General features: G+C 35.1%; 1 protein-coding gene across 1 annotated transcript in view; it reads right to left on the bottom strand.

Moving 5' to 3' along the window:
• LOC107102383 (fibrinogen C domain-containing protein 1-like) overlaps window positions 1-26,040 on the bottom strand; it is a gene marked incomplete at its 3' end in the record, with an annotated part of 179,958 nt that overhangs the window by 57,693 nt on the left and 96,225 nt on the right. The window contains exon 5 of the mRNA XM_015401672.1: window positions 17,798-17,934. Coding sequence (XP_015257158.1) covers window positions 17,798-17,934 — 137 coding nt within the window. The remainder of the gene's footprint in view (window positions 1-17,797; window positions 17,935-26,040) is intronic.

Here is a 26,040-nt window from a genome sequence, read left to right as displayed (position 1 = left end):
GTGCAGAATGCAGCTCCTTGCTAGACACATTGAGAAACTTTGCTACCTTCGAATAACCTTCCTGTCCTACTACTCTACTAACTACTTCCCCTTTTCTGTGGTCAAATGAGCTAAAAACTAGAAGTTGATATAATCATGTTAAAAACAGTTTTTTTTCCGCTTTAATCCACTCTAAATATTATAATCTCCACCATTGGTTCTCTGTTAGGTTTTGCAGGGTAAGATGCTAATGTGTCAGAATGACTAGTTGTCAGTGAAAAAATTCTTTAAAATGATTTTTGAAAACATTATTTTAAGAAGAAAAAGTATATATAGCAATAAAACCTGCAGATAGAGAGACTTTAAGTTCAGTTTATTTTTAATTTAATGCTACACTTTTGTGAAAAGTAAGCCAAAGACCGTATCTCGAACAATGATGCACAGTTTCTCCTGTTAAAGGATGCATATGATTAGACCACGTGTTGTCTACGCCTTATCATAGATCTAGCTTTGCAGTGACTACACAGATATTTTTTCAAAACAAGCGTGATTTGAAACGACTTTAGGGCATTTACAGAAAAAACAAAAAAAACAAACGCAATTAATCTCTTGCTGTTAAGCTAACATCATAAAGACAAACTTCAGGTTTGTCAAGTGTAAAGGGACTCCTACTTGGATTAATTCAACACCTTTAGTTGCCCATGTTGAATGTTCTGTAAAAGATAAAGATGTTAAATTTCCATCCTTCTCTATAACTGCTTAGTCTTGCAGGTTTGCTTAGAGACCTGGTACCTATCTCCAGCTATCACTCAGTGAGAGGCTGGGCACACATTGTACCCCCAACATCACAGAGCGATAAAGACAGCACAGACATCCTTACTTGTACATATCTTCTCCTAGCATGCATATTTTTGGATTGCTTAAAAGCTGAAGTATGCAGACAGAACCCCGGGGACGTTCAACTAACTTATATTAACACTGAGACAAGTCTTGACCTTGAATAAAGGATGAATAAATATCTAACTATTTTTTTTTCCATAAACAAATCCCTAATATTCACTAGTTTTTTTTTTTTTTTTGAAATAACAACTAATATGTGAAGAAGTCAAAAAAGCAACCACACTTTTTTTTAAGTAGGATCAGTTTGAGACAGATCCACACCCTCAGGTCATCAGAAGCAATTTTATATAGTGGTTCTTTGTACAGAAAACAAAACCCTTGAATGAACTTTAGCAGCTGGGTTCAGCCCAATGTTAAAACATCTTTAGCCACCCTCAGTGACAGTTACATGGTACTATGAATCACTGTGGCAGTTAGAAATTGCGAGCAATCACATAAAGCAACACTCACTTCAGCAGGTAAACCAACAAGAATTTCAGTTCACATGAGGGTGAACACTCTTTCCTTGCTGGCCATGCTTCTCCCAATGTGAAGCCTCTCTGTAAGATGTGAGAGAAATTCTCTGAGCTGTAAGTGCATTTTGCACAATAGCTGGAATTCTGCAAGGTCTCAGCACATGTGGGTTACACACAGGTTATTGCAAAGTGAAAAGTTAAGTAAAAAGATAAAACCGTTAAATTACATTTGTGTGCAAGTTTTCCACAAACCCTCTTTTGCAAAAGAAATGTTAGTCTTTTTGGGTAGCAATTCGTACTAATTTACGAGAGACATGGGCTTATCAGAGATATACAAGAAAACTCTGCCATGGTCAGTTCAGTTCAATGCAATTCAATTCAATTCCTTTCAAAAATACTTTATTAATCCCAAAGGGAAATTACATAATGTTTAAAAAAAAACAAATTTATAATTTCAATACTTTTTTGTAAGTTAATTCTGGCATTACCGTGTTTAATTGACGGTCTGATAGAAATAACAGAAAAATGCTGTTGATGAGAAAAACAGATTGATGCAAGTATTACATTTTCAATAGTATCATTACTTTTACAATCCTCCGAACAAATGTAATACAAAAATCTGGTTTGACCAAGGTACTATATCAGAGCTTTGAAACAAGCAGCCTGATAATTCTTTAATATCCCACACTCTGGGTACAAAGATCTACGCTTTATACACAGTATATTGCCCCATAAGCACTGCCCATCTGAGACTGATCCATGCCGAGTTCAGACCGAGCTCTGATCAGTTAACCACGCCTAATTTGGTTCCTACGATCATTTACACATCACGCCTCCTATTGGCAGTCTTCGATACTATGGCTCTCGAGACGGGGAATTACACAACTAAAAATGGCGGCCCCCATAACAGTTAGGAACTTATGTGCCTGGAAAGCGTCCTCTGCCAAAATTTTAATGAAAGCCACGCTCTTTTGATGCCATTTATTGTTAATAGGCTGAGAATAATTTTGTGTTGTGAACAGGTGAGGAGATATATGAATTGCAAAACCGGACACATCAGAAAACCTGCGAATTGAGCCAGCTGACTGTAGATAGAAGATGACGCGGTCTGCTCATTCGCTCTTTGTTATTAGATAACGGAGCCACCGTGCCGAGCCTTACTGCTGAACTAGTACTAGATTTAGTGCGGTTTGGAGACACCATAGCATCACAAACAAAGTATTCATTCATATCTCTAAAGCTCAACAATAAGCAGGTGAGAGAAGGTTGGATGGGACAAAGATGAAACCAAATACAAGAGTGACCAACTCCTTCCTCTTTGATGATTTTGCTGTTGTGTTGAGGAAACTGCAGTATCTCCAGCTTCTCTTATTTTTTATATTTCATTTTCAGTATAATCTACAGTTATTGTTAAAAATGTCTCCCAGCTATGTGTATTCTTTCAATGAATGCCAGTTAAGTATTACAGATTTAGGTCTTTTCAAATTAAGTATTGAATGTATTCAGTATAATAAATATGCTTTAAAATAAATGCACTCTGTTTTCTAGTTCCTTTCTTTGTCTTGTAGGGAGGCCATATTCTAAATAAATCTTTATATACTAAATAATTTCACTTAAAACCATTATGACATCCCTGCTAAAGCCTCTTTGAGTTCAACATCTGTTTGTGTATGTATGTCTGTGATTAAACCTGTGATAACATTACTTGGTACTGTATATTAGTATGACACAACTCATCAAGAGTTGGATAGATAGTTGAGCGAGTTGTGTTTCTTGTAAATACTGTATGTATTGAATACAGTGTAGGTGGAAATATTAGCTGAAGAAGGCTGGGCCCTGGGCCATAAATCTCTATACATCCCTTTTGTCATTCAGGTACAGCCTGTCTCTTCTATTCAACTTCTTTTTGATTTATGCAATCCAGCATTATATGCAACACCTCACAGTTGAGACAGCTGCACACACAAACCAGTTGATACACCAACTGAAACACCGACCACTGATTCTTCTTCTAAGAACCTGTTTTTATTACTTTTATTGCTTCTTTTTATCGTCAGTCTTTAGAGATTTATTCATTACTGTCTGTGCTTACCTTTGCCTCATGATTATTTGTAAAAAACTTTCTTCAAATAACTAGTCATGTAGTGCAGAGAGAGTTATTGGGACTATAAAACAGATTGTAATTTTCCCCATTAAGGGAACAAAAGCCTGTCATCCAGTTCAAGTGTTTGTCTGAAAATTTGCATGCTTGCACTTTTATGGCTGCTGTGTATTCCGTGCCTCAGATGCCTGTTTTATAGAGCCTTGGCTGCGGTGGCATCTCAACAGGCCTCTTATACACGGAGACAGGAATATAGTTTACACAGAGAAGCAGCTTAACACCCGGACTGACAATTCCTTAAACACAATGTGTGGCTAGGGGGCTGTACTTCACATCAAAAGAGTTTTAGTGAAGGTCACAAGCTGTTTCTGCAGGGCAGGCGATGTTTCAGGCAAACCCATACACTCAGATCTGCAGCTGTGACAGAGTGGCCATTTGACTTAAACGCTGAGCAAGGTCTCACATACACCGCCTGAAGTAAAACTTCCAAAAACCGAGCCAGAAAATCCACTGTAAAGAAAATCTGGGCTCATGTTGCACCAGCAGCTAAGTCAATATTAACAGCTACTGGAACAACTTGCTCTCAAAGGATAGAGAAACACATAAAGGTTAAAAAAAAAATATATATATACTTATTTTAGTTCATTTAACTGTGATTTGTTACGACCTCCTTGTGCTAAACGCTAGTACAATAAATACCAAGAAGGGCACAGGGATTGCAGGTTTTTGCTCTCATTTTGCTGCTCTTAAACCTTCATCAGTTATCCACATATTCAACTTTTGACATAATCCTCCTTTCAGCAGTCCCTCAGATACCAAAATCTTTTTTTACAAGTTGCTCCAACTTAATCCAAAAGCACACAGAGCCAACCTTTTACAAATTAGCACTAAAAAATTGCACAAGCTTATGTTTCCAGTTTAAAAATGCATCAGAAATGACATGTATATAAAGGAAATAAAATGTCAGGTGTTCACGGATACACATTAATACTAAATACAAAGCTGCAGCTACAGATATATACCACCATGATAGATATTGTGTAGTCACCATAGGTTTTGCCCTTCACACATGTATATCTAAGGGAAACCCGCTGCTCTTGAAGCTTTTTTTGATGTTTACTTTGGTTGTCTGTCATCTTTGCTGTTCTTCTGTTCTCCCTCTTTTTTTTGTCCCTCTTGTCTCACACTAGTGTGGAAGCAGACTTCTAGGAGTTACTGCATATCTGCTATGTTGTCTATTTTTGCTGTTTTGCTTTGTTTTCTTTCTTTAAATGCACTCTTTCCTGTCTCTATCTCTTTCTTTCTCCCCTTAATTCTTATCAAATCTTTCTCTTTCATCTCCCTTTCTGTCTCCTTGTCCGTTGTATCCGTTTTTACTCCTGAAATAATTTCTAATAAAGTTTCATACATAAGTACCAAGTGGAGCCTTATGGCAACAGTCATATTGTCTGCTTATGAAAATAGATCTATTGAGCTATCATTTGGCTCTGGGATATATATTCCTGGAGCCATATTGCTAAAACCGGACACACATACACAAGCAAAAAAGGAAATAAATGTCTGAATCCCAAAATACTGTGAGATTATATTTCAATAGATACATGCATATTTCAATAGATAAATGCATGCATCAAAAGCATTGCCTTCTGCTTATGTTTTAACAATACAGCATGATCCTCTGACTTATATCATATTCACAATTTTGCAAAGTCGTAAGCAAAAGGCTCCAATCCTGGGAAATGATCGTCTTCGGGTGAATGTTTTGATGTTGGACCTGCTTTCTGCCATTTTACTCCCACACTATCCTGCGCTTGCTGGGAAGGGAGGAGCTAAGCCATGAGTGGCAGCCATCACATAGATATATATGCACACACAGCCTGCCTGGCTTGTAAACATAAGACGTGTGAACAACATAGAGAAATAGTGTGACATCAAATTATATTCCATCAACAAAAATACCTTCTTCATGTCACAGTTTTTTAGTTCTTTCTATCTAAAATAACACATTTTTGCTTATTGCACCCTCAACAAACGTTTTCTGCTATTGCAAACATGTTATGTAAAAATCTCTACCCACCAGTAATATGAAACAATAGTTTAATAGTTGTAGATTTTTTTTCCTCTAATACCAGATTCTCCAGATTTTTTGTGCATCTACATTTTAGATTTCAGGGATACAATTTACATCTGAATCTGCTGTGCACAAACCTAAGCAGAGTCACATAATCAATTATAAAATTTTTAAACGGAAATGTCATGTACAGCATAGGACAAAAGCTGCTCACATTACAAGTGGCATCTATTAGATAAGCAAATCTGGAAAAGTCAAAAGTAACATTTAAAACAATTGTTTTGATAGAGACACAGATATATTGGCTATTACCCTTATTTGCTGAGTTTTACTTGACTTGATCTCTTTTTCTGAATGTTTCTAACCCAATATTTATTCTTTGGGGTATGCAGGGTGCACTGACAGAACATTATACAACATTAATGTTCCTATATGGGAAGGCTCAGGAAAGGTATTGCTATATATATATATATATATATATATATATATATATATATATATATATATATAGCTACACTATCCAGACAACTGTCTACTTTTGCCACATGTTCACACAGGAGTAAATCCTGTAAAGTCAATGACTCAAGCTGCGTTTCCCTAGAATGAAATGTTTTAGCCACTGTGTCCGTATGATTAATTCATCTCTGTAAAGTACCTTGAGATGAAATTTGTTGTGAATAGGCACTTTATAAAATAAAACTGAATTGAATATCACTGATAGCTCGTTAAGCTTTAGAAAATCTGTGTTTAAAAATCAGGCAAAAAAATTTCAGATCCAGTTTTGAATTGTTGAGAGGCTTTTTTATCCAACACAACAGCAGCACGACCATCCAGATAAAATTAAGTATCCTGCAAATATAATAGTTTTGTCAAATTGTCTGTTAGAAAGGCACTACAAAACTCAAGTACTAGGCACTAAAAAAAATCCTTGAGTGTTGCTCCTCTTTCAAGGGAACTATGTGACAGTTCTTCAAAAAAAAAAAAAAACATGCCCCATTTAAATGCATTGCCAATTAAAAAAAGGTCTGACACATGAACGAAATCTCAACAGAGATGAATCTTTAGAAGCTTTTACATTATCTGCGCATAGAAATAACTGGAAACATAAAGAACATTTTAACTGGTGTATGGTCAGTCTGATTTTCAAATGAACCATTTCAGCAGAAACAGTAACGACCAGCAGGCGTTAACAAGCCAATCTGCAATCCTTAACAACCATCTTGCCCAACGCTTTCTCAAGGGGCACTGGCACTCGCATGATCATATTAAGCTGCCTGTAATCTCTGCAGAAGATGAAGGCTACTTAACAAGCAGCCTTAAGCTCTTCAGCAGGCTTTCTGTGAACTACAGGGAGCCTGCAGCATGCACAGACGGACACCCAAACTGACAGAGAAGTACACAGGAAAGAATCAACACAAGCACTCCAAAGCTGATTCTGGGAGATTTACAATCTGGCATGTTAATGCGTGGAAAACAGGAAACGTGCCAATAGCTTGTTAGCTCCTGGCATTTACGCGCAGTGAGCACACTATGTTCGTATGTTTGGCACATTGGCAACAGATGTCACTTGATGATAGTCTGTGGTGAATGCAATAAAATCTTCACATAATGATTCCAAACCTTAACCACTAAACAATCCATAAACAGAAGTACACAGGGACTATAAACAGAAGTACAAACATAACCTAGTAAATAAATACTGTAGGAAATGCTTATCGGAAAAATGCCATACATGAATAGGTTGCTTACCTTTAATATAGCTACAAAAAAACACTAGCAGATATACAAAACTGAAGTCTTTTTTTTAGATTAATGGTCAAATAACCCATTTTTTATTACATTTTATATTCAATAACTATTTTTTTTTCCACTTACACAACATTGAAGATATTCATCGCCTTGCAAAAGTATCTATGCCTCTTAAACATTTTTACATTGTGACATTCAACCACAAAGAAGTTATTTGGCTGTTGAATGGCATCAAATTGATCATAATGAAGTAAAAGGAAAAATGGGTACATGATTTTCAAAATGTTTTTATTTTCAGCCCCTTTTATTTTGACACCTCAGTTAGAGTAATGCCACCTAGTTACAGTAGGTCTTTAGAATTTATATGTTTTTATGTCATTCTTTTACCATGGCCTGGGTCAATACTGAAGGTTGTCAGTTAAAAAATGATACCACTAAAAATGACACGATATAGCACCTTTAAAAATGTCTAAAACAAGTTTAAGTCAGACAACAATTTTCCAATGCCTGAGTCCATCATCAAGACATTGAAATAGTAAGATACAGCCGAACCCTGACTGTCTTATTGAAATGACTTTTCTGGTGCAAATAGAGCATTATCAAAATGAGCAGCTGAGAGCTCCATTGAAGAATGTGCAGAACTCCATTAATGGAGAATATATGACAAGCAAAAAATAAGTGTGCAAAGATGGTACACCATGAAATGATTTGCAGATGTATTTAAAGGTATTATGGTGGATCTTCGTGAATTTTTTAAAAGACCCGCCCTCTCCAATTAAAAAAAAAGCACATGCACAACCCTGTACCTACTCCCGAGAGGGAACGCCTATTAAATGTGTGAGAGAGCGTGCACGAGCCCATTTGTCCTCATGCATGCTCTTTTTACAAGTTGCTGTTTGCATCACTTCTACAAGCTTCTAAAAGTGTGTATCTATCTAAAAGCGTGTATCTATCTAAAAGCGTGTATCAATCTAAAAGCTTGTATCTATTTAAAAGAAGATTTTGCAATTTTTCCAATATGTCAGACTCACCACTGGTAAGGTAGCTACCTTGGGAAGAGCATGTAGTACGGCCTTACGTTAACATACCAAGAATGATTGACAGTTAGGAGGACCACTTATTTTGATGATCCACCCAGAAAAAGGATGTCCTCCACTATACCTTTAAATCAAAATATAGTTCTTAGGTATTGACTCAGGGCAGCACAAATCATGCCACACTTTTCAAGTTTGTATACGTAACGCCATGTATGCTGTTCTTTCTATTTCACATAAACTACAACTTAGTGCTGGTTTCACACATACAATTTCAATAAAAAGTAGTTTCCTTGAGATAAATGGGAATATGAATACTTAATTAAGCCACAATAAATGCTGTTTTTAACATTTCTGAATGATTTATACATTCTTAAGCATGAGCCATTGTGCTGCAGCAAATAACCATTCAAATCATTAACTCGGATGGGGGGATAAATCAATGCAGCATAATAAAAACAGAATAACAATGAACAAAAATGAAGCAAGCTCTCTGGTTAATAAAAGTAGCAAGATGGTTAAAAAAAGACCAACAGAGTAACTGCCAGAAATTTGATCATGTTGTTTATTGATGATATGGTAACAAATTCAACACTTGCTGATGAAAGCACTCATAAATTCAGAGCACCAGGCACAATTGCTATCTACAAACAAGGCTGCAAACATCTGTCGGGGAGCATTTTATAATCCTATCACAAAGACAGATGTGCTCCAAACGTAGTTGCAGCAGCAACATTGAACAGAGAGGAAAACACAATGCACCCCCCAGCACCACCAACACACACACCCTGACTTTCACATACACACAACAACAAAGCATAGGTTATGTTTTTCTATGTATTTGATTCTTTTCTGCTTTCAGTTGTGATCTGATTACTAAAACACAAATAAACCTGTTTTTCTCTTAAGGTTCATGGAATAAATCAAACTAGGTTAGCTCCACATCTCTGCTGAGGCACAGGAATAGCATGCAAAAAATGTGCCCACACGCCAAGGGCCAAAGAGAGGAGATGAGCTAAAACTGATTTCTTTTTTAAATTTCAATGCAATATGTACAGCACCCTATGTTTTTTACCAGCATCCGTGCTGAATTATTTTATTGCAGTGATGTGGTGTTCAAATTAAAAATTGAAGCCTTTACCCTTTTTTTAGTTTACTTAGTGGTGGGGAAACATATCTCCTGTTTAGAAAAATTTGTTTCACACATTGGCACCTGACAACAATCCATCTCAACTAAATGAAACTAAGTGTTTTGTAATTTCTTCTGATCTATTACTTAATTTAAATAGGATGCTGCAGAGGCTCTTTCCTCTTATCCACTATAAACCACGCCTAAAACAAAACAAAATGCCCTTTAAACGAGGCAAGATACAGAAAAGCATGTTAATTTGGTAACGTAAAATCACTTCTCTCCTAAATTTCAAAAGTAAGATAAACCATGTGAAGACTATGCTGTGTCAGCAGGGGCTCATCACCCTGCATTGAATGAAAACCATCTGGTCTATATGAATATATCTACTATATATTCCTGAAAAGAGTCAAACAATATAATTTTCTTTATTACCACTTCTAGCATAAAAGAGCAGCCGTAAATCTTGGATATTTCTATTTGTGGGTCTAGCCATATCGCGGTTGGGAAAAAAACATCAAATAGCCACCTTTTACCGCAGCAGGCCTTTCACAGATCTCTAACCTTTTCTCACATTACCTGCACCCAGCTCTAATGGCACTAATATCCAAAAGGACATGTCTGAAACTAGCAGGGATAATGCAGCAGAAAGCTCATGCTCTATTCCTGCACCACTTCACTTTCCTTTTTCCCCTGTTCTGTACAGTACAAATAAAATAAATAAGTATATATATATAAATATATATATATATATATATATATATAGTTTACTTGATACTCATAGATATATACTATATATAAATATGTATATAAAAAATATATATAAGTATCAAGTAAACTTGAAAGACTTTCAGCTTTATATTCTACTCCAAAAATCATTTAATTAAAAAAACAAAACAAAATAAACAGCGATGAGACACAACTGCACATACATCTATCCTGGATTTCTTTTATTTTCAATTGAATAAACTAGTAGATAAAATATTGAATACCTATCAACCGTAGAGACACTAGAAAGCCTACAGTATGCACTCTGAAATGCTCAAAAGGCACTTCAGGCCTCTAACGGAGTAATAGAACAGGCACACAATCGTACATTCAATCTCAAACTTTTACATTTCAGTTCTTTGCTGAATGGAATTTTTGTGAGTGATTGCAGTGCTTCTGATAAAAGCCCTATTTGATAATGCAGACCCAGACTGCACTCTTATATTTCCACTCTCATTTATTATTAATAATCCATGGTCATTTTTAGTCCCTTCCTTTTAACAAATAAAATAGTAATAATAAAAGATACCGTTCTGACCTAAGAGGCTTTATTTAAATGGCATCTGAAATCGCTTTACTAAAACATGTCAGCCAGTCACCCAAAAGCTCTGGATGGTAAGAGGCTGCATATGTACAGCTTTTAGGATTAACCGTCTGAATGGATGAACTGTAAACACATATGAGCATATATTGCATATGTGAACAGATGAAGATTTTCATTTACATTCAGTTGTTCTGTTGAGATATGAGTTCAGAGTTTGAAAAATGTTCACGCCTGCAGGTAGAACGTGCGCTGTGTGCTCTCATGAGTCGATGGGTGTGGGGCCCAGTAATGACATCTCTTTTCTTTTATGTTCCTATCTGCCATCCCCTTTCTACCTCTATGGAACAACTCGGTCTCAAGAGCCTGAGTTATGGCATTGGAGAAATATGGAGCAATTTCCTCTGACAACTATTCCCACCATGCAATAATGATGTATTTTATTTTTCTCTCTCTCACTTAAAAGATGTTATCTTCTAATAACTGTATTATCTCGAGGATTCATCAGTGGAAAAAAAAATCTTTCTCTTAATATAATTCATCTATTATTTTTAAAGGAGCGGCTCTATTTATAAAAACGACAACCTCTGTAAATACGCAGGTTTCTGAGCACAATTGTACATAGCAACAGAATCTAAATCCTTCCAAAGCAGAGTTGGCTGACAGATGTAGTCTGTTAGGAAAATATATATCCCAAGAAAAAAAAAAGAAAAGAAACTCGAAGAGGGAATGAATATTTCTCTAAAAGTAGCTTTTCAAATTCAATATGGCGCCTCACAAAAGACTATTAAAATACGTTCCTGAATAATCAATGTAATAAAAACAACATCCCTACACACATTAATTTGATTACAACCAAAATCTAAAAAAAAGTTTGAAAATTTTTATAGTGATGCAGGCTGTTTAAAAAAAAAAGATTTTATGTAATTAATAAATATAATATTAACAGTAAAAGGCAGTGAATGATGGCATAATTATTATCACTACTGCACTGCAGCAGGAAATTGCAGGAGCTGTCAAAGGCCAGGAGGTGGGTGTAGCTTATCCACAAGCCAACATACACATGGACACAGAAAACATATATACTTTCTAGCATAAAAAAAAGTAAAAAGATTATGCTGTATGTTCTTTTCACTGGATAATGAACAGCTAACAATAAATTCATACGAACTCGAATTCATGCAATTGCGAGTTTTCTATGGAATATTGTAATAGTAAAAGTATTTTTCTCCAGCCAAATGTATGGAGACAAGTCATTATGTCTGGCTATATTTTTAATTATATTCACATGCAGTCATAGTTCCATTAAAAAGCTGTGAGTCATCCTATATTTCTTTATATTCTTTTTCAAAAGCCAGACCTTCTTCTAATAGATTGGTTTAGTCTTTTTTTATTGGCTGTGAGACGTTTCTAATCCATTATCTAGATTTTAGAATGTTTATTTTTTCTTATCTATGACTCATTTGGAGATATGAAGGCTCTCTAGCAAAACAGACAAACCAAATTATTTTTGTCAACTTATAACAGACAACACAGTGGGAGAAATGCGCTAAACTGGATACATATGTACTTTTTTTAAAAATATATCTTCAGAAAGATATAATTTGTTTATGTATATAAATAAAAATAAAAACTTTATAAAGCCATGACAACACATTTGACACATACCATACACAAATGCAAATAAACTGATTCAGAAAGAGCTATTAGCAGTCAGCTCAACATACAGAGTGTGATCCTCTGAAGAATGAGACAATTAGTGATGCTGTGGGAGGTTCTTAGCTCACACTGAACAATGTACTGTCAGTGTGCTTCAGGATCGGCCTGAAAAAACTTTAATCTTTCAAAGGACTGTTGAATTATTGAACAGATAAACACAACGTTAGACAAAAATGAAAAAAAAAAAAAAAAAAACTGTCACTAAAAACCAGAAATTATTTCATGGATGACTAATAGTGATCACAAGTCTGTTTTCACTAGAAACATCTTTCATTTTCAAACACACCTCACCACTGTGTTTTTTGGGTCTGTGTTTTAGAGTTAGGATGAGGAATAGGAAAGCAAAATGTAATCATGGTAAGATACTGTAACATTAAGGATCTCTTGGTATTTTTTAAGTGTTTAAAACAAAAATATGGGGCATACAGTAATGTAGTTGGATCAGAGAGCAAGAATTGTTTATGCAAATACTAAATCATTACTGCATTTAGACGTTTATTTAAAACAATTTTATCTGGTTATATGTGTTATTCAAACTTTGATAGTGAAGAAAGTATAAGACAAGCATCTCACAAATCTAATCAGAATTGTATTCATAAGGGCAATTTGTGACCCATACACCTCATATTAGTCTGGAAAGGAGCCTAAAGTCAAAGGCAGGATCAACAGATTCAACAAAAACAATTTAGAAAAAATTAGATAACTATGGATGTGATGCAAAAACATCTTATAAAAAATAAATAAAAATAAAAGCTCTTATGGATGCCAGGTGTGGAGATTGCAACCATATAAAGAGCTCTTTCAGGACATAATAAAGTGCATCAATAAAACACCCATTGCAGCTGCAAACCTGTCTGTTATGGTTACAGAAAAGTGATGTTGCCTTATGGGCCCGCTGCGCTCCCCCACTGTGACCGCTGTGGTCTGTTTCAGACTGGAGAGTATTTAACCTTACCAGCTCTGGTTGGCCAGCCCCTTAGTAACCAGCTTACACCAAATCACGACTATGAAACTTTTCCCCATATGAAAATGCTCAATTCAGTTTAAACAGTCAATGTTTTCATCATCTGAACAAAGATTGTGCTCCAAAAGTAAGCAAGCTTCCAACTGGGTTTTATTTCAACATCTCCATCTAATTATTCTAGCAATATGAGCTCTAATTGAAACTCAAAATCATAATTGGAAACCACTATGTTCAATGAAGAGCATCAAAAAGTGTAGCAAAAAAAGCGATATGGCCTCCAGCTGGTTTAGTGGCTGTGTCTCACTTTTCAGAATATTGATGCAACTGTGTTTTGAGTGATTTCCTACCTGTGTTAATACCTCCAAACGTTGATTTCTTTTTTTTTTTCTGTGCAGGTCCCTTTTTATACAGATAAATTCAGCCCACATGTTCAATTGAAGTACTTCTCTGGTGCACTTATATTCAATTCATTTTGGATGATTTTTTTTTTTTCTCAATCTTAGAATAAATCAGATAAATGTGGAGCAAAGTTATCTGCTTTTTCTGATCCCTGTGGGAAGCGGTTCTCTTTTCTACTATTTGAAGCATTTATTAAAAACTGATGAGGCAACACTGTAAAGAAATCTGGTAATGAGTAATTTATCGTGAATAGTAGAGGCGACAAAGACACCCCAAAGGCTTCATTATTCACTGAATAGTTTTATACTTGCATGATTTCAGAGGATAATCTCTCACTCTGGAAGTTTGGAGACGTGGCTGTCTGTGGGTGGCTGTCCTAGGCTAGTTTGAACAGCTTGATTTTGAATCTACTGTGGCATTATGGAAAACAGCTCTTTGATCATTTCGCCTTTTTTTATGACTGCTTTTGGTTTGACTTTTTGGGGATTTTTCACTGAGCTTCTCACAACCAAAGGATGAATTTTTCATGTGAAATCTCGCATATCTGCATTCAGGTGCAGGCAGGAACACGAGGCATTAAAAATGAAATTTACACTGAAAGGTTATAATTGACTGATGGCGTAATTGTACTGATTGGTATCAAAATCTAGAGCCACTTCAGATAACTCTATTATCTTCAAGGCTCCCAGAGAGCCCCCTTTTTACTGCCAATACAGTAGAAGAGAACAATTTTATTATAGGCCATTTTGAAGTATGCCTTTACAGGGAGTAAGAAAAATGACATTTAAGTTCCTCTATTGTGTTTTTTTATATCCTATTCTTACTTTCTCCCTCATTTTCTCCTTTGAAAGCTCATCTGTTCTCTCCCTTTTCTTCTAAGTAACCTGCTCATCTTTCAGTCTGTCTGCAACACTATGTCAAACTATGCTAATGAGGTGGCAGCATATGGCTCATTCCTTATTTAAGCTCAGCAGACAGTAAGCCACTCTGCTCCTTGAGAATCCTGCTACCTGCTCCTGTTGGACTACACAATGCTGATCTCCTAATGAGGCTCAGAGATTATCACAGCCAGCTCAACACTCCAGGCAGGATCAGTAGCTGCTTGTTATCACCTCAATCTGAGCAGCTGTGGAAATCCTTTTTGCTGGACAGCATGGATAGCACACTGCTTACTCTGAACAGCTAAGTCCCAGTGTAGAGGGTCACCTTACTTTGATGCAAACAATCCATGCAAAGATGGACGCACAGGTTGCACACCTTGCCTATAACACAAACTTGGTGAAAGCTTACTGTAACAAGCGTGCATGCATGTTTTCTATTCCTGTGATAAGGGTTGAAAAAAAAAAAAAAACATGCACAGGAAATTCACAGTGAATTAGACACCGACAACATTGCTTTATCTATTTGACATTGTACCCCTAACAATGAAAACACTATCAAAATAAGATTAGTTTATCTCGAATTGCTCATAATGAACATGTATTTCTGTAGATAAGGGCTAAAAAACTATTTTACTGGTTTTCCAACTTTTCTGTATTAAAAATAAAACAAATAAATTTTTACACCTTTTAGTAGCCCATCTAGTAAAGAGTGTTAAAAACAAAAAGCCCAAATAATTTCATATAGTTCTAATTTCTGCATTTAATATTTAAAGTGAGTAAATTAATGTAGTGAATCCATTAAAGAATGGATTTTTTTTTTTGCAGTAGGCCTACATAGCCTGTCAATACTGTCAGTACAACCAACTTTGCTCAAAAAGAAATTTTTCTACTACTTTTGGAGCACACAGTGGGAAGGATTTAAAACTATTTCTTGTAATAAATTAATTCTATGATTTTTATTTCTCTTTTAATTCCATAGTTTTAATTTTGTTTTTTTAAAGAAATGGAATCTGTAGAGTTAGATGCCCATGGAAGAAGGTTGATTTTGTGTCTGATGAAGGGTTTCGATGTTCCCATCCAATATGTTTTGGACTACACTAAAGCCCCCTATAATGACAAATTTCTAGTATTTAAATAGAGTCGATCAGAAATTTATTTTGAATATTCTGGTTCATAAAACAAATGTATGGCCTCATGCACTCTAATCTTTCCTGGTCCAACATCATCACATGTCCTTTGCCATACTTTACATCAGGCAATAGCTGTTTCTCCAGAATCATCCTTTGCTATATGTCAAATCCAGCTTGGGTATTTTTTGTCAACAGTTCCCTTAGCGTTAAGCAAGGGAACTGGGAATTTATTGAGCTAAATATTGATTCTTGTCCAGTCTTGAGGCTAATAGCTTACGCAAATGGTCTTTATCATTTTTTTATCCACATTTCAGGAAAACTGACCAAAATGCATTGCTAGTTAGATGTAAAGGAAACACAGAGTGACTTATAAGTGCTAAGTGAGTTCTTCTTTTTTTCCTTATACTGTCGAAATCTTATTATCTTACTATCTTATTTCTTTCTGAACTTTTCTAAACATTTTATCATGAGTTAATGCAGCAACAAAAAATATACACTTTAAAAATATTTAAACTCTTACCATTAGTGCAATGATATTTGGCTAGCACATTACTGAGAAGTTAGAAAATGCAGAAATCTATAAGACTAAAAGCTGAAAAAGCACGCTGTAAAAACATATTTTCAAAGCATCATCCCATCAGGTAAAAGGCTAAAATCTGTAAATGTATTTTTTTTTTTCCTCCAAAGCAATAAAACACTTTTTGAACAACTTGCATCACTTTGCAGTTACAGAAAAAAAATTATACTGTAGGAAGTTTTGAATGGATTTCAAAGTCCGCCTATGCATGTTAAATTGCATCACAACCTGTATAGAGATGAGAAGAAAAATTGTGACGGATTTACATGGCGTAAATGTCCAAATTCTCTCATTTTCATTTTGGAGTTTCTCAGCACTCCCTGAGGACAGCTTTGGTACACCTCATAACCAAAAGGAAATAAATGTCTCTAACTAGAAAGAGCTTGTGTGTACAGAGTAGAATACAATTGAACAACAATTCCCAGTCTAACTTCAAACAGCTGCATGTGAGTGTTTGTTCACCTCACTGTCTCCTTCTCCCAGAAGACGTAGCACTTCCAGAAAACAGTCCTTTTCAAACAGGATTGTTTACTTGAGGAAGTCCAGACAACTGACAGATGTGGAGTGGGAATAATAACTACATATGCTTAGAGGAGCTCCAAATGTCGATTTTCTGTGATTCCATTTTAGGATTACTCACCACTATCCACCTATAATTGAATCAAGGTTTTGTTTTTTTGCCTTAGCAGTAGAAAGGTACATAAATTTTCACAAAAGCTTTATTCTAACTTGCTGGCTAAGAATTTTGTTGCACTCGATCTGAAAAGGCATCTTTGCATCGGTGGGTAATTTAGATTTAAATCTTCCCTACAGTTATAATGGCTCCTTCTTTTTAACCTTCACCTGAACATGTCATGTCCATCAGTGCTCTTTTAATAGCTTTCTTCATCCTTCTTCATAATTCTTTCAGCAATCACTTGAAATACTACAAAAAAAATCTACCTTCTTTTTGACAAGAGAAAATCTACTAAAAGTATTTTTAAAAAGGTGCACTTGTACCATGGTCTTGAGATCTCTTGTTATTCTGTTAAATAAAAATTTTATGAAATGTTTAATACATGAGATTCCTGAGGCAGTACATCTGTAATTGCAGCGGGAGCTCAGAAAGAAATGTATACAACATTAAAGGCTGAATGAGTGACTTAAATGGAATAAATGTGCACAGGTGGATTCGGGTTCGGTGAATCCTTTTTACTTTAGAAGCTTAATACTGTCTGTTAAAGCAGATTTATAAAAGTAGATGGGTTGAAAGGGCCTGCAGCTTTATTCAATTTTCCCATTTTAATCTTGATTATGACCCCAGAATAAATACATAGAAAACCCTAAAATGGACCATTAAAAGAAAAAAGGCTTAAGCACTACATGTTTGTGTGTTTGCCACTGCATCAGCAGTGACTCACCGTCCAGCCTCCTCCGTCCGTGGTCATGTCGCAGTAGACCTGGAAGCCTGTAGGGTGGTGAACGGGAAACACAGAGTAGATGCCGTCCTCTCTCTGACCACTGGCGTACAGGTCACCACAGTCGCGGGGGCGAGAGCCTTGGAAGAGGTGAAAGGAAGGACACATAAATAAATCAGACCCACAATAAATTTTCAAGGAGAAAGGACTGTACTTTCTTTACACCGACTTCTATTTAAGAACAGATATAGTCGTGGCATGTTTAAATTGTTTTAGCTCAATTAAATACCGTAAGTTAAGAAATAAAATGTGCTGATACATTTTATTACAAAAAAGTATTATTATAGTGAAGTCTTTCAAAAATTCCTTGCCAAATCGTAATCACATAAAAAGGCATATTTCATTGTCAGAGATTAACACAAACTAGTCCAAGCTAATGAAGATTAGGACGAGTAGAGTTTTCCAGACTTTAAGCAGAAAGAGACATAAAAATTATGAAAATCATTGATATTCAGGCCACTAAGACAAGTAATCATCAAATAAAACCTCTCTGCAAAGTGTGGATATTCATTTTGGACAAAGAGTTTTAGCTCTTACAGATTGAAGGGAGAGAGGGAGTGAACAGCCAATTATCAAGTCCTGCCACAAATTTTTTCATTTGATTTATGTCGGGACTTTGGTTTATTTCAACATATGTTTATGTGTTGATCTAAATCATTCCAATGTAGGTCTGGTTGAATGTTTAGGACATTTTTTCTCTGAGGAAAGGTGGATTTACCTCCATTATACTTCAAATCAGCTCCATTTCCTTACTTAACTAAGCCAGTAGTTCCAGTTACAAAAGGTGATCAGGGTGATATCCAGTTGTTCTTAACCATGAGCATGTAAAGCAAAGGCTAGATATCATCGAGCATAAGATTAGGGCTCCTACATTCACTTGTTTCAGTGCTGCCCTAGCCCATTCTGTCAGTTTTAGTAGAAGGCTTTGTCTTGGTTCGTTTACAGCACCACTATTTGGGTTCCTTGTTTTAATTAATAGATTTTATTTGGCCTTTAAGACAGTTAGACATTCTTAGTGGGTATACTTCGATTTGTGACTGAAGATGGCTATACTAGTTTATTTTATGATACTGATGAATGAAAGATGAATGGAAAATCTCAATCATGCCCATTTGTTCTGATTTCTATTGCAATAAATATAGTGGTAAAAAATAAATAAAAGAGAAAAAAACATCTGCTAACTATTTCGGGGAAATTTAAAAAAATAAAATCACCATAAAATACATTGAAGTTCAGGAGTGCAAAGGAAAAAAAGGGAAAAACAACATGGCACATCAATACTCCTGCTAAACATTGTCTAAGCTAATTTCCAGCCCATTACAGAGCATTTAGATTTTCCTTTAGACAATAACTGTCTAATAGTGGAATAGTGCTAGTGTTATCTATCTGTCTACTTGCCTGCCTGTCTGTCTCTTTTTTTTTTTAACAAACAATACAGACAGTTTAAATATTGTATGATAATACTATTTCCATGAATGATAAATACATTTCAGTAAATGACACAGTTTATTATGAAATACAATATCAAGCAACAACCAAACAATTGTAAAAAAAAAAAAAAAAAAAAAAAAAGCAGAAATATGTGGGGGAAATGGAGGAAATGTAGAGCACAGATGCAAAACCATAGAGAGGAAGAGGCTTTTTAGGTAAGACTTGAGATATTCTAAGTTGTAAGAGCCAAAAAGAAAAAAAATATTTAAAATAAAAAGAGAAGCCTTATATATTCATGATAGGACAGTCTAAACATTTTAATACTATACGCGCTGCAGAATTTAAGATGAGAATCCTGAGGAGAAGTTGTGAGAGAGACAGAAAGAGCTCCTAAACCGGAGATGGGAGGAACAGAGGGATACTTGTTTGTGGCTAAGAAACCCCTGTATCCCAGAGAATACTGAATCTATTCCCAAGAAGGTAAAAAAAGGAACTCTGTGATGGGGGCAGTAGTATAGATAATGTATGCAGACTTCACAGGGTCAAAATCTTGAATTTAAAACAGCTAAGTGAGCCCTTCAAAAGGCTATATAAGTTTCCTTTTGCACTGCATGAAATGTTTATCTCCATTAAGTTTTTTTCTGCTTCTCATTGTCACCCTCAGCTAACAGATTCCGACTTTCCCCATCGTCACACATAAGCATTAACATCTCCCTTTCCTCCTTTTTTATCCCAGGAAACTAAAATCACATTCCACAGGGCGTCTGAAACATGCTTACTTATAAATATGAAATGCTCACAAGGACTTCACTTAAATGACCCCTTAAGTAGAGCAAGAAAATCTATCAGGATCCCCTCCATTATCAGATTAATATGACATTTTGATTTCTGTCTAAGGAAATATCAATGTGATGATAAAGAACTTGTAAATTAATGGAACAGTTTTTGGACCAAAATATTGGAATCTGAACAATATAATATTTAAATTTTTAAATAATCAAGTTTACATACGTAATCTCAATCTTAGAAGGCAGTAACTGTACATGCTATGTAGCAGCAGTGACCCTTGTTAGCTCTCAGTGAGACAAGATCTACTCCTTTGCAGACACGTCACCCCTATAGCCTGATCTTAAAAGATTCATAACAAGGGGCGCAAAATTGAATGTGCATTTTTTTTAATGCATCAAATAAGTGGTTACTGTGTGGGTGATCTACAAACTTTGCTTTGCAAATGTTAAGACGTGCAAACCATTTCTGTCCCGGCTATTAAAATGCGCAGGTTGCATGTGCTATGGGCAGTTGAGAATGGTTGCAAAAGACAAATGAGCTTCTAAGCCCTGTCGGTGGAGGTATTAATGATAAAAATTATTTAAAAATAATAATTACGGTATAATACTGAATAATATCTATTAAGCATCTCACATAGGTTGTCTATCTCTAAGTGCTAAAAACTCAATTAAAACAATGAATTGATGAATATAGCTAAAGTTAAGCATAAAATTCTGAAAAATGAGACATGAAAAAAGGTGCAAACACATAGAACATAAGTGTATGTCATGCTTTGTTGAATCAAGGGAGAAAAGCATCTCCAATGCGAAAGGTAAGAGATGAGCACTCCCCCCATGTGTCTTTGCATCCTCTCTCTTTTTTATCAAACATGCCACAATTATCAGAATCAGTCAATTTTTTTGCCTAAATAATATGCAAAAATTCTTGTAGCAGTTGAGTGACAGATTTGGAAAGTTGCTTTACTTTGTGCAGTTTTGTCATTAAATTATGATCTGCATAGTAATGAAGGCACACATGCCATAAATGGTTTGTACATGACGTCTGCTGATCTGCAAATATAAATTCTCTTAATTGATCTGTATGAACACAGAGAGTTATTAATTTATTTGCTATCAGAAATATCTCTTTCAGACTACCTATTACTAATTTTTTAATTTTTGCATACATGTATATGCGTAGTTAAACAAATTTGTCCAGTTCAGTTTTTCCAGCCACATCCATCCCTAATAACTGTCAGACCTGTGAAATTAAGAAATAAGACAACCCTAACATCTAACAACATTAATTAAGCAAAAAGATCTTGAAAACCATTATATTCAATGCTATAAAAAATAAATAAATAATGATCCAAGAACAGATGTGAAAGCAGATTCAATGACATTTGTCAGTAATGAGCTCTCTCTGAGGCTTTGCGACTCACGGTCAACCATAAAGAGAACTATTATCCACAGTTAGAGGAAACCGAACAAAGGTGAACATTCCCAGGAGTGGGCAGCCACAAAAGAATGCTCCAAAAGCACAACAACTCATCTAGGACATCACAAAAAAATTCCTACTCAATGAGTGTTTCAAGGTACAAGCCCTGCTGATTAAACAGAACACAAAGTCCCATCTGGCATTGATCAGAAAACAAAGAGTGGATGTGGCACAACCATAATCAGATGTAGAGTGACAAAGACAAGCAACAACTTAGCGATAATCTGTAAGGTGGGAAATAGCTTTTGTCAAATTTCAATACAAAGATATCTAAACATTGAAATGATGCTCAAATCATTAAGTTATCAAATAATAACTTACTGCAGTAAACAAACTAAACATGTCAATCAGGGAAGCAATTTTTAGTTCATTAATGAACTAAAAAAAAATCCAAAAATAAATGCATTTTGTATTTAAGATAAATCTTCTTTTTTAAATATTCTCCATCCAGAACTCAATTTCATTTGTTTCTGCCATTTTAAAAGTATTTGGAATGTATAATAAATGTTTGTTTAATTAATTTCAAACATATGTTTACAGAGGTATCTTAGAATAGAATAGAAAATCCCTTTATTGTCCCACAATGAGGAAATTGTGGTGTTCACATAAAAAGGTTAGTGTAGAAATGGTCACACAATGTGCACCTTAGAAAAGTGTATAAAAAAACACAGATAGAGAAAGAAGACAAATAGAGTATTGTACTTTACAGTGTTTTTATAATATAATACTCTGTTTCTGGAAAAATAAATCAATAACAGCTGTGGACATTTTAACCGAATCATATAGACTATGAAGACTATTTAATATTAGTTACCACAACTACTGTATCAGGGGCCATAATGCTGTGTCTATATGCAGTATGAGTAAAAGTATAAGTGGGAATTAAAACCGCCAGGAAGTTTAAAAGAAAATAGGGTCTTTAATGGTCTCTGTTCGCCAATATACGTGAATATGGTACCAATGTCGAAAAAAATATATGTGATATTTAGAACATTTGCTGTATTTCAATCTAGTTTCTAAACTAGCTGAAAAGTGTCCTAGAGCAGCTGAACCCGACTTTCAACACAAATAACACAACATTAAATTCAATGGGTTTTAGGGCTATGTTTATTCAGCTGCAAACTGGTACTCATTGCTAGTTTTATTACTATAGCTTTTCAATTATATTTGCTTTATTGACTAATATTAGTTTATAAATCATAGTAAATAACATAAACATTCTTGTTCTTGCACTAAATTACTTTTGCATAGATGACTGAGGAAGTAGCATTTGCATTCTAAAATGCCCGAGTCCCGGTGCAGCAGCACTGCACTGCAAATCCTTTTATTAGATGAAAAGCAGGGCACCGATTCTGGCTTCATCCAACTCAGGAATCATGTTGTAGATACAGCAGAGACACACCTTACAACCAGCAGTTTAAATTCATGTGATTTTGAAAAACCAATAGCTCCTTTAGGGAAATTAGTAAAAACAGCATTGTGAGGGAAACATTTTAATATTCACAGACGATGAAGACGAGGAAAATCAAAAACATCCATGGGTGCGTACTGAATGCTGGCAGATTTCTCAAACTGATGTGCTGTGAATTGGAGCTATATAAATAAACTGAATTAAATAACAATTTAAATAAAAAGAGAAAGACAAAACAAACACCTGTCTGTCTAATGAGGATAGAGAGTTAGAAAGAAAATAACTGTTGATCATCATATGGGGAGGGGAGTGGCGGCCTAGTGGTTAGGGCATTGGGCTTTGAATCCTGAGGTTGTGAGTTCGATCCCCCACTCCCACAGACTGCCACTCTGGGTCCCTGAGCAAGACCCTTAACCCCACACTGCTCCCCGGGTGCCTCACAATGGCAGCCCACTGCTCCCCAAGGGGATGGGTTAAATGCAGAGAATTCATTTCGTTGCTCTGTACTTGTGACAGTGGAATGACAAAAAGTTGAATTCTATTCTAATTATATGAAATGGCTTTTAAGTAGAATGATTTTTGCAGGTTTCTTAGCTTAGTTTTATTTTTCTTTAGTTCAGCCTTGAAATCTATAAAAATTTCAAGAAAATTCTCCACAAAAACTCAGTTTTCCACTTGCTGCATAGTTTTAGATTGTCCTGACAGAAGCTCTGAGGAGAAAAAGGGGAGAAAAATATGTCCAGTAGGTAGAATTTATATTGACCATATTGCAAATACTGTCCATAAAACTTGGATTTTTGTGACATGTTTTTATGTTTAAAATTACTTACATTTGTTTGTCTTTATTATGCAAATTTGACGATATTTTGATCTCTTTTGTAATTTACTTTAATTAATAAAATCCTGTATGACCAAATGCTTCCAGATGTCACCTAACTGAAGTGTCAAACATGTTTTGGAGATGCTTTTCTTTGTCTGGGATCAAAAAGTATATCAGAGTTTGGGGACAAATTATACATGTGCTATTAAGGTACTCTGGTCATATTAAACCAAATTTTAGCTGTTGGGCTTACATGCAAAATGATATGTCAGAGAAATGTATCACAAAAGACACTTGTAAAATAAACTTTACAACCAAGTCCACTAAATGAAAACCTGGCAGTGTTTGTAGCTTGTTGCATTTAAATGCTTTTCTTGAGCAAGGACAAACAAACAAAAAGGAACGGATCAAATGAGGTGTAGAGCTTGATAAAGGGAAATACTGTTAAAACTGTTAAACTGTTATCAAATGCAGATGGCATTGAGATGTACAATAGGTGGAGATTCAACCTCTGAATCTCCACCAAGTGCCTTATGCTCAGACCCTGAGCATAAGGCCAAAACTACAATTTATATATACATTTTTCTTTAGATAAAAAACATATATATCAACAACAGGACAGGACAGTTAAGTCTCAACCAAGACCCAAAAATTGACATCCACAAATGCTATTTAATCTTTCTGATTCTAAACTATTTAGGAAAAAGAAATTGGTCAAATCTACAGTCTTTAGATATGCAAAGCTGGACGAAACATACCGCAGTAAACTTGCAGCTGTAACCACAATCATATTTGGCACTGTAAATATATTTGAATCCAAATGCTTTCCATTAAGTACAACAAGAGGCAAAGCCATATGCATCTTGACAAGAGGTAGATAACATTTGTAAAAAGATCACAGCACCAGCAGATGGAGTTAGGGAAAACTTTAATAGTGATGAATCACACATGAGCCTCTGTTCCCTTTCAAATACAGTTGGAGATCAAATAAAGTCATGTAGAGCAGCAGCTACCCCAATCATCATAAAATCATCTGTATTCTAACAGAGGATGGACAATATTTAAACAAAAAGGGTAATAATTGTGTTTTGTCTACACAGAAATGTCCTTTATGCCTTTTTTTTTGTCTCTCTCTGTTAAACTCCCCACATCAAAGGGGGTCAATTCATGCCTTACATCTACATATTTGGTCTGTAACTCATTTAGAAACAATTGGCTACATATTCTCTACATTTGTTAGTTAAGTTTAGTCCTGATTTTGCCACTGTGAGCTCAAGGATACAACTCAAGGATACAACTATAGATTCAAGTGGACACACCTCCCTGTTTTTACTATTAATTGATTTTGAATAAGCCACCAGAGTTTGCTTGTTCTCCCTGAGTTAACCTTTGCTGCTTCAGACATACTTGTTTTTTTAAACCAACACTAAAGATTTCTCCGACAGGACTTATGAAATGCTGTACAATTACTTTTATTGTCAGTAAAGTCTGGTGTTGCAATGTATTTGCATATATTTAAGCATTTATATATAACTTTGACTCTAATTTATAAAAATATTGCTGAATAAATTGAAACTTATCAGCAAGTTTCTTATTTTAAAACAACAGTGAAATTGCTTGTTGAATGACTCTTCCAAACTGATAAAAGACCAGTTTCAAGCATCTTCAAAGTCCAGAGTTAATGTAAAATTCATGCCAATGAAGAGTGCATGTATTTAACAGTTAAGGATGGATTTAAGCCAAAGGAGAAGAAGAACACAACAAAATGAAATGAGGCTTTGTTGCATTTTTTTTTAAAGATTATTAAATGTAATTCATAAATAACATACATCTGTGTTATACAATAAAATGATAATATTGTTAAGAAAAGGCCACATATACCAACATGTTTGATCCAAGAGTTTAGATTTATAAATAAAGTTTCTTCACTAGAGACAAGAGGCTGTATACTGCACCATTTTTATTCTCAGAATATATGAAGCCTTAAATCTTGTGTGGTAAAATAAAGTTTCACTGTCCAAACACAACAACAGCACACTACCCTTAAAATGACAACAAACCCTTAAAACAAAGCAAAAACAAAAAAAAAGGTGTTAAAATACCATCACCTCAGTACTAATAATAAATAATAATAAAACATAATTTTTACTAGTAGTTTGAGCTTTGAGAGTGTTGATCTTATTTACAATATTATTGACCTGGATTAAGCATGCAGATTCAAGCAAAAGGGGAAAAAAGAAGAAAAAAAACCAAAAAAAC

This window comes from Cyprinodon variegatus, unplaced genomic scaffold, assembly GCF_000732505.1.
Source record: "Cyprinodon variegatus isolate N-32 unplaced genomic scaffold, C_variegatus-1.0 Scaffold1246, whole genome shotgun sequence".
Lineage (NCBI taxonomy): Eukaryota > Metazoa > Chordata > Actinopteri > Cyprinodontiformes > Cyprinodontidae > Cyprinodon > Cyprinodon variegatus.
Note: the sequence above shows the minus strand (reverse complement) of the source record. Positions and strands in the feature narration are given on the sequence as shown.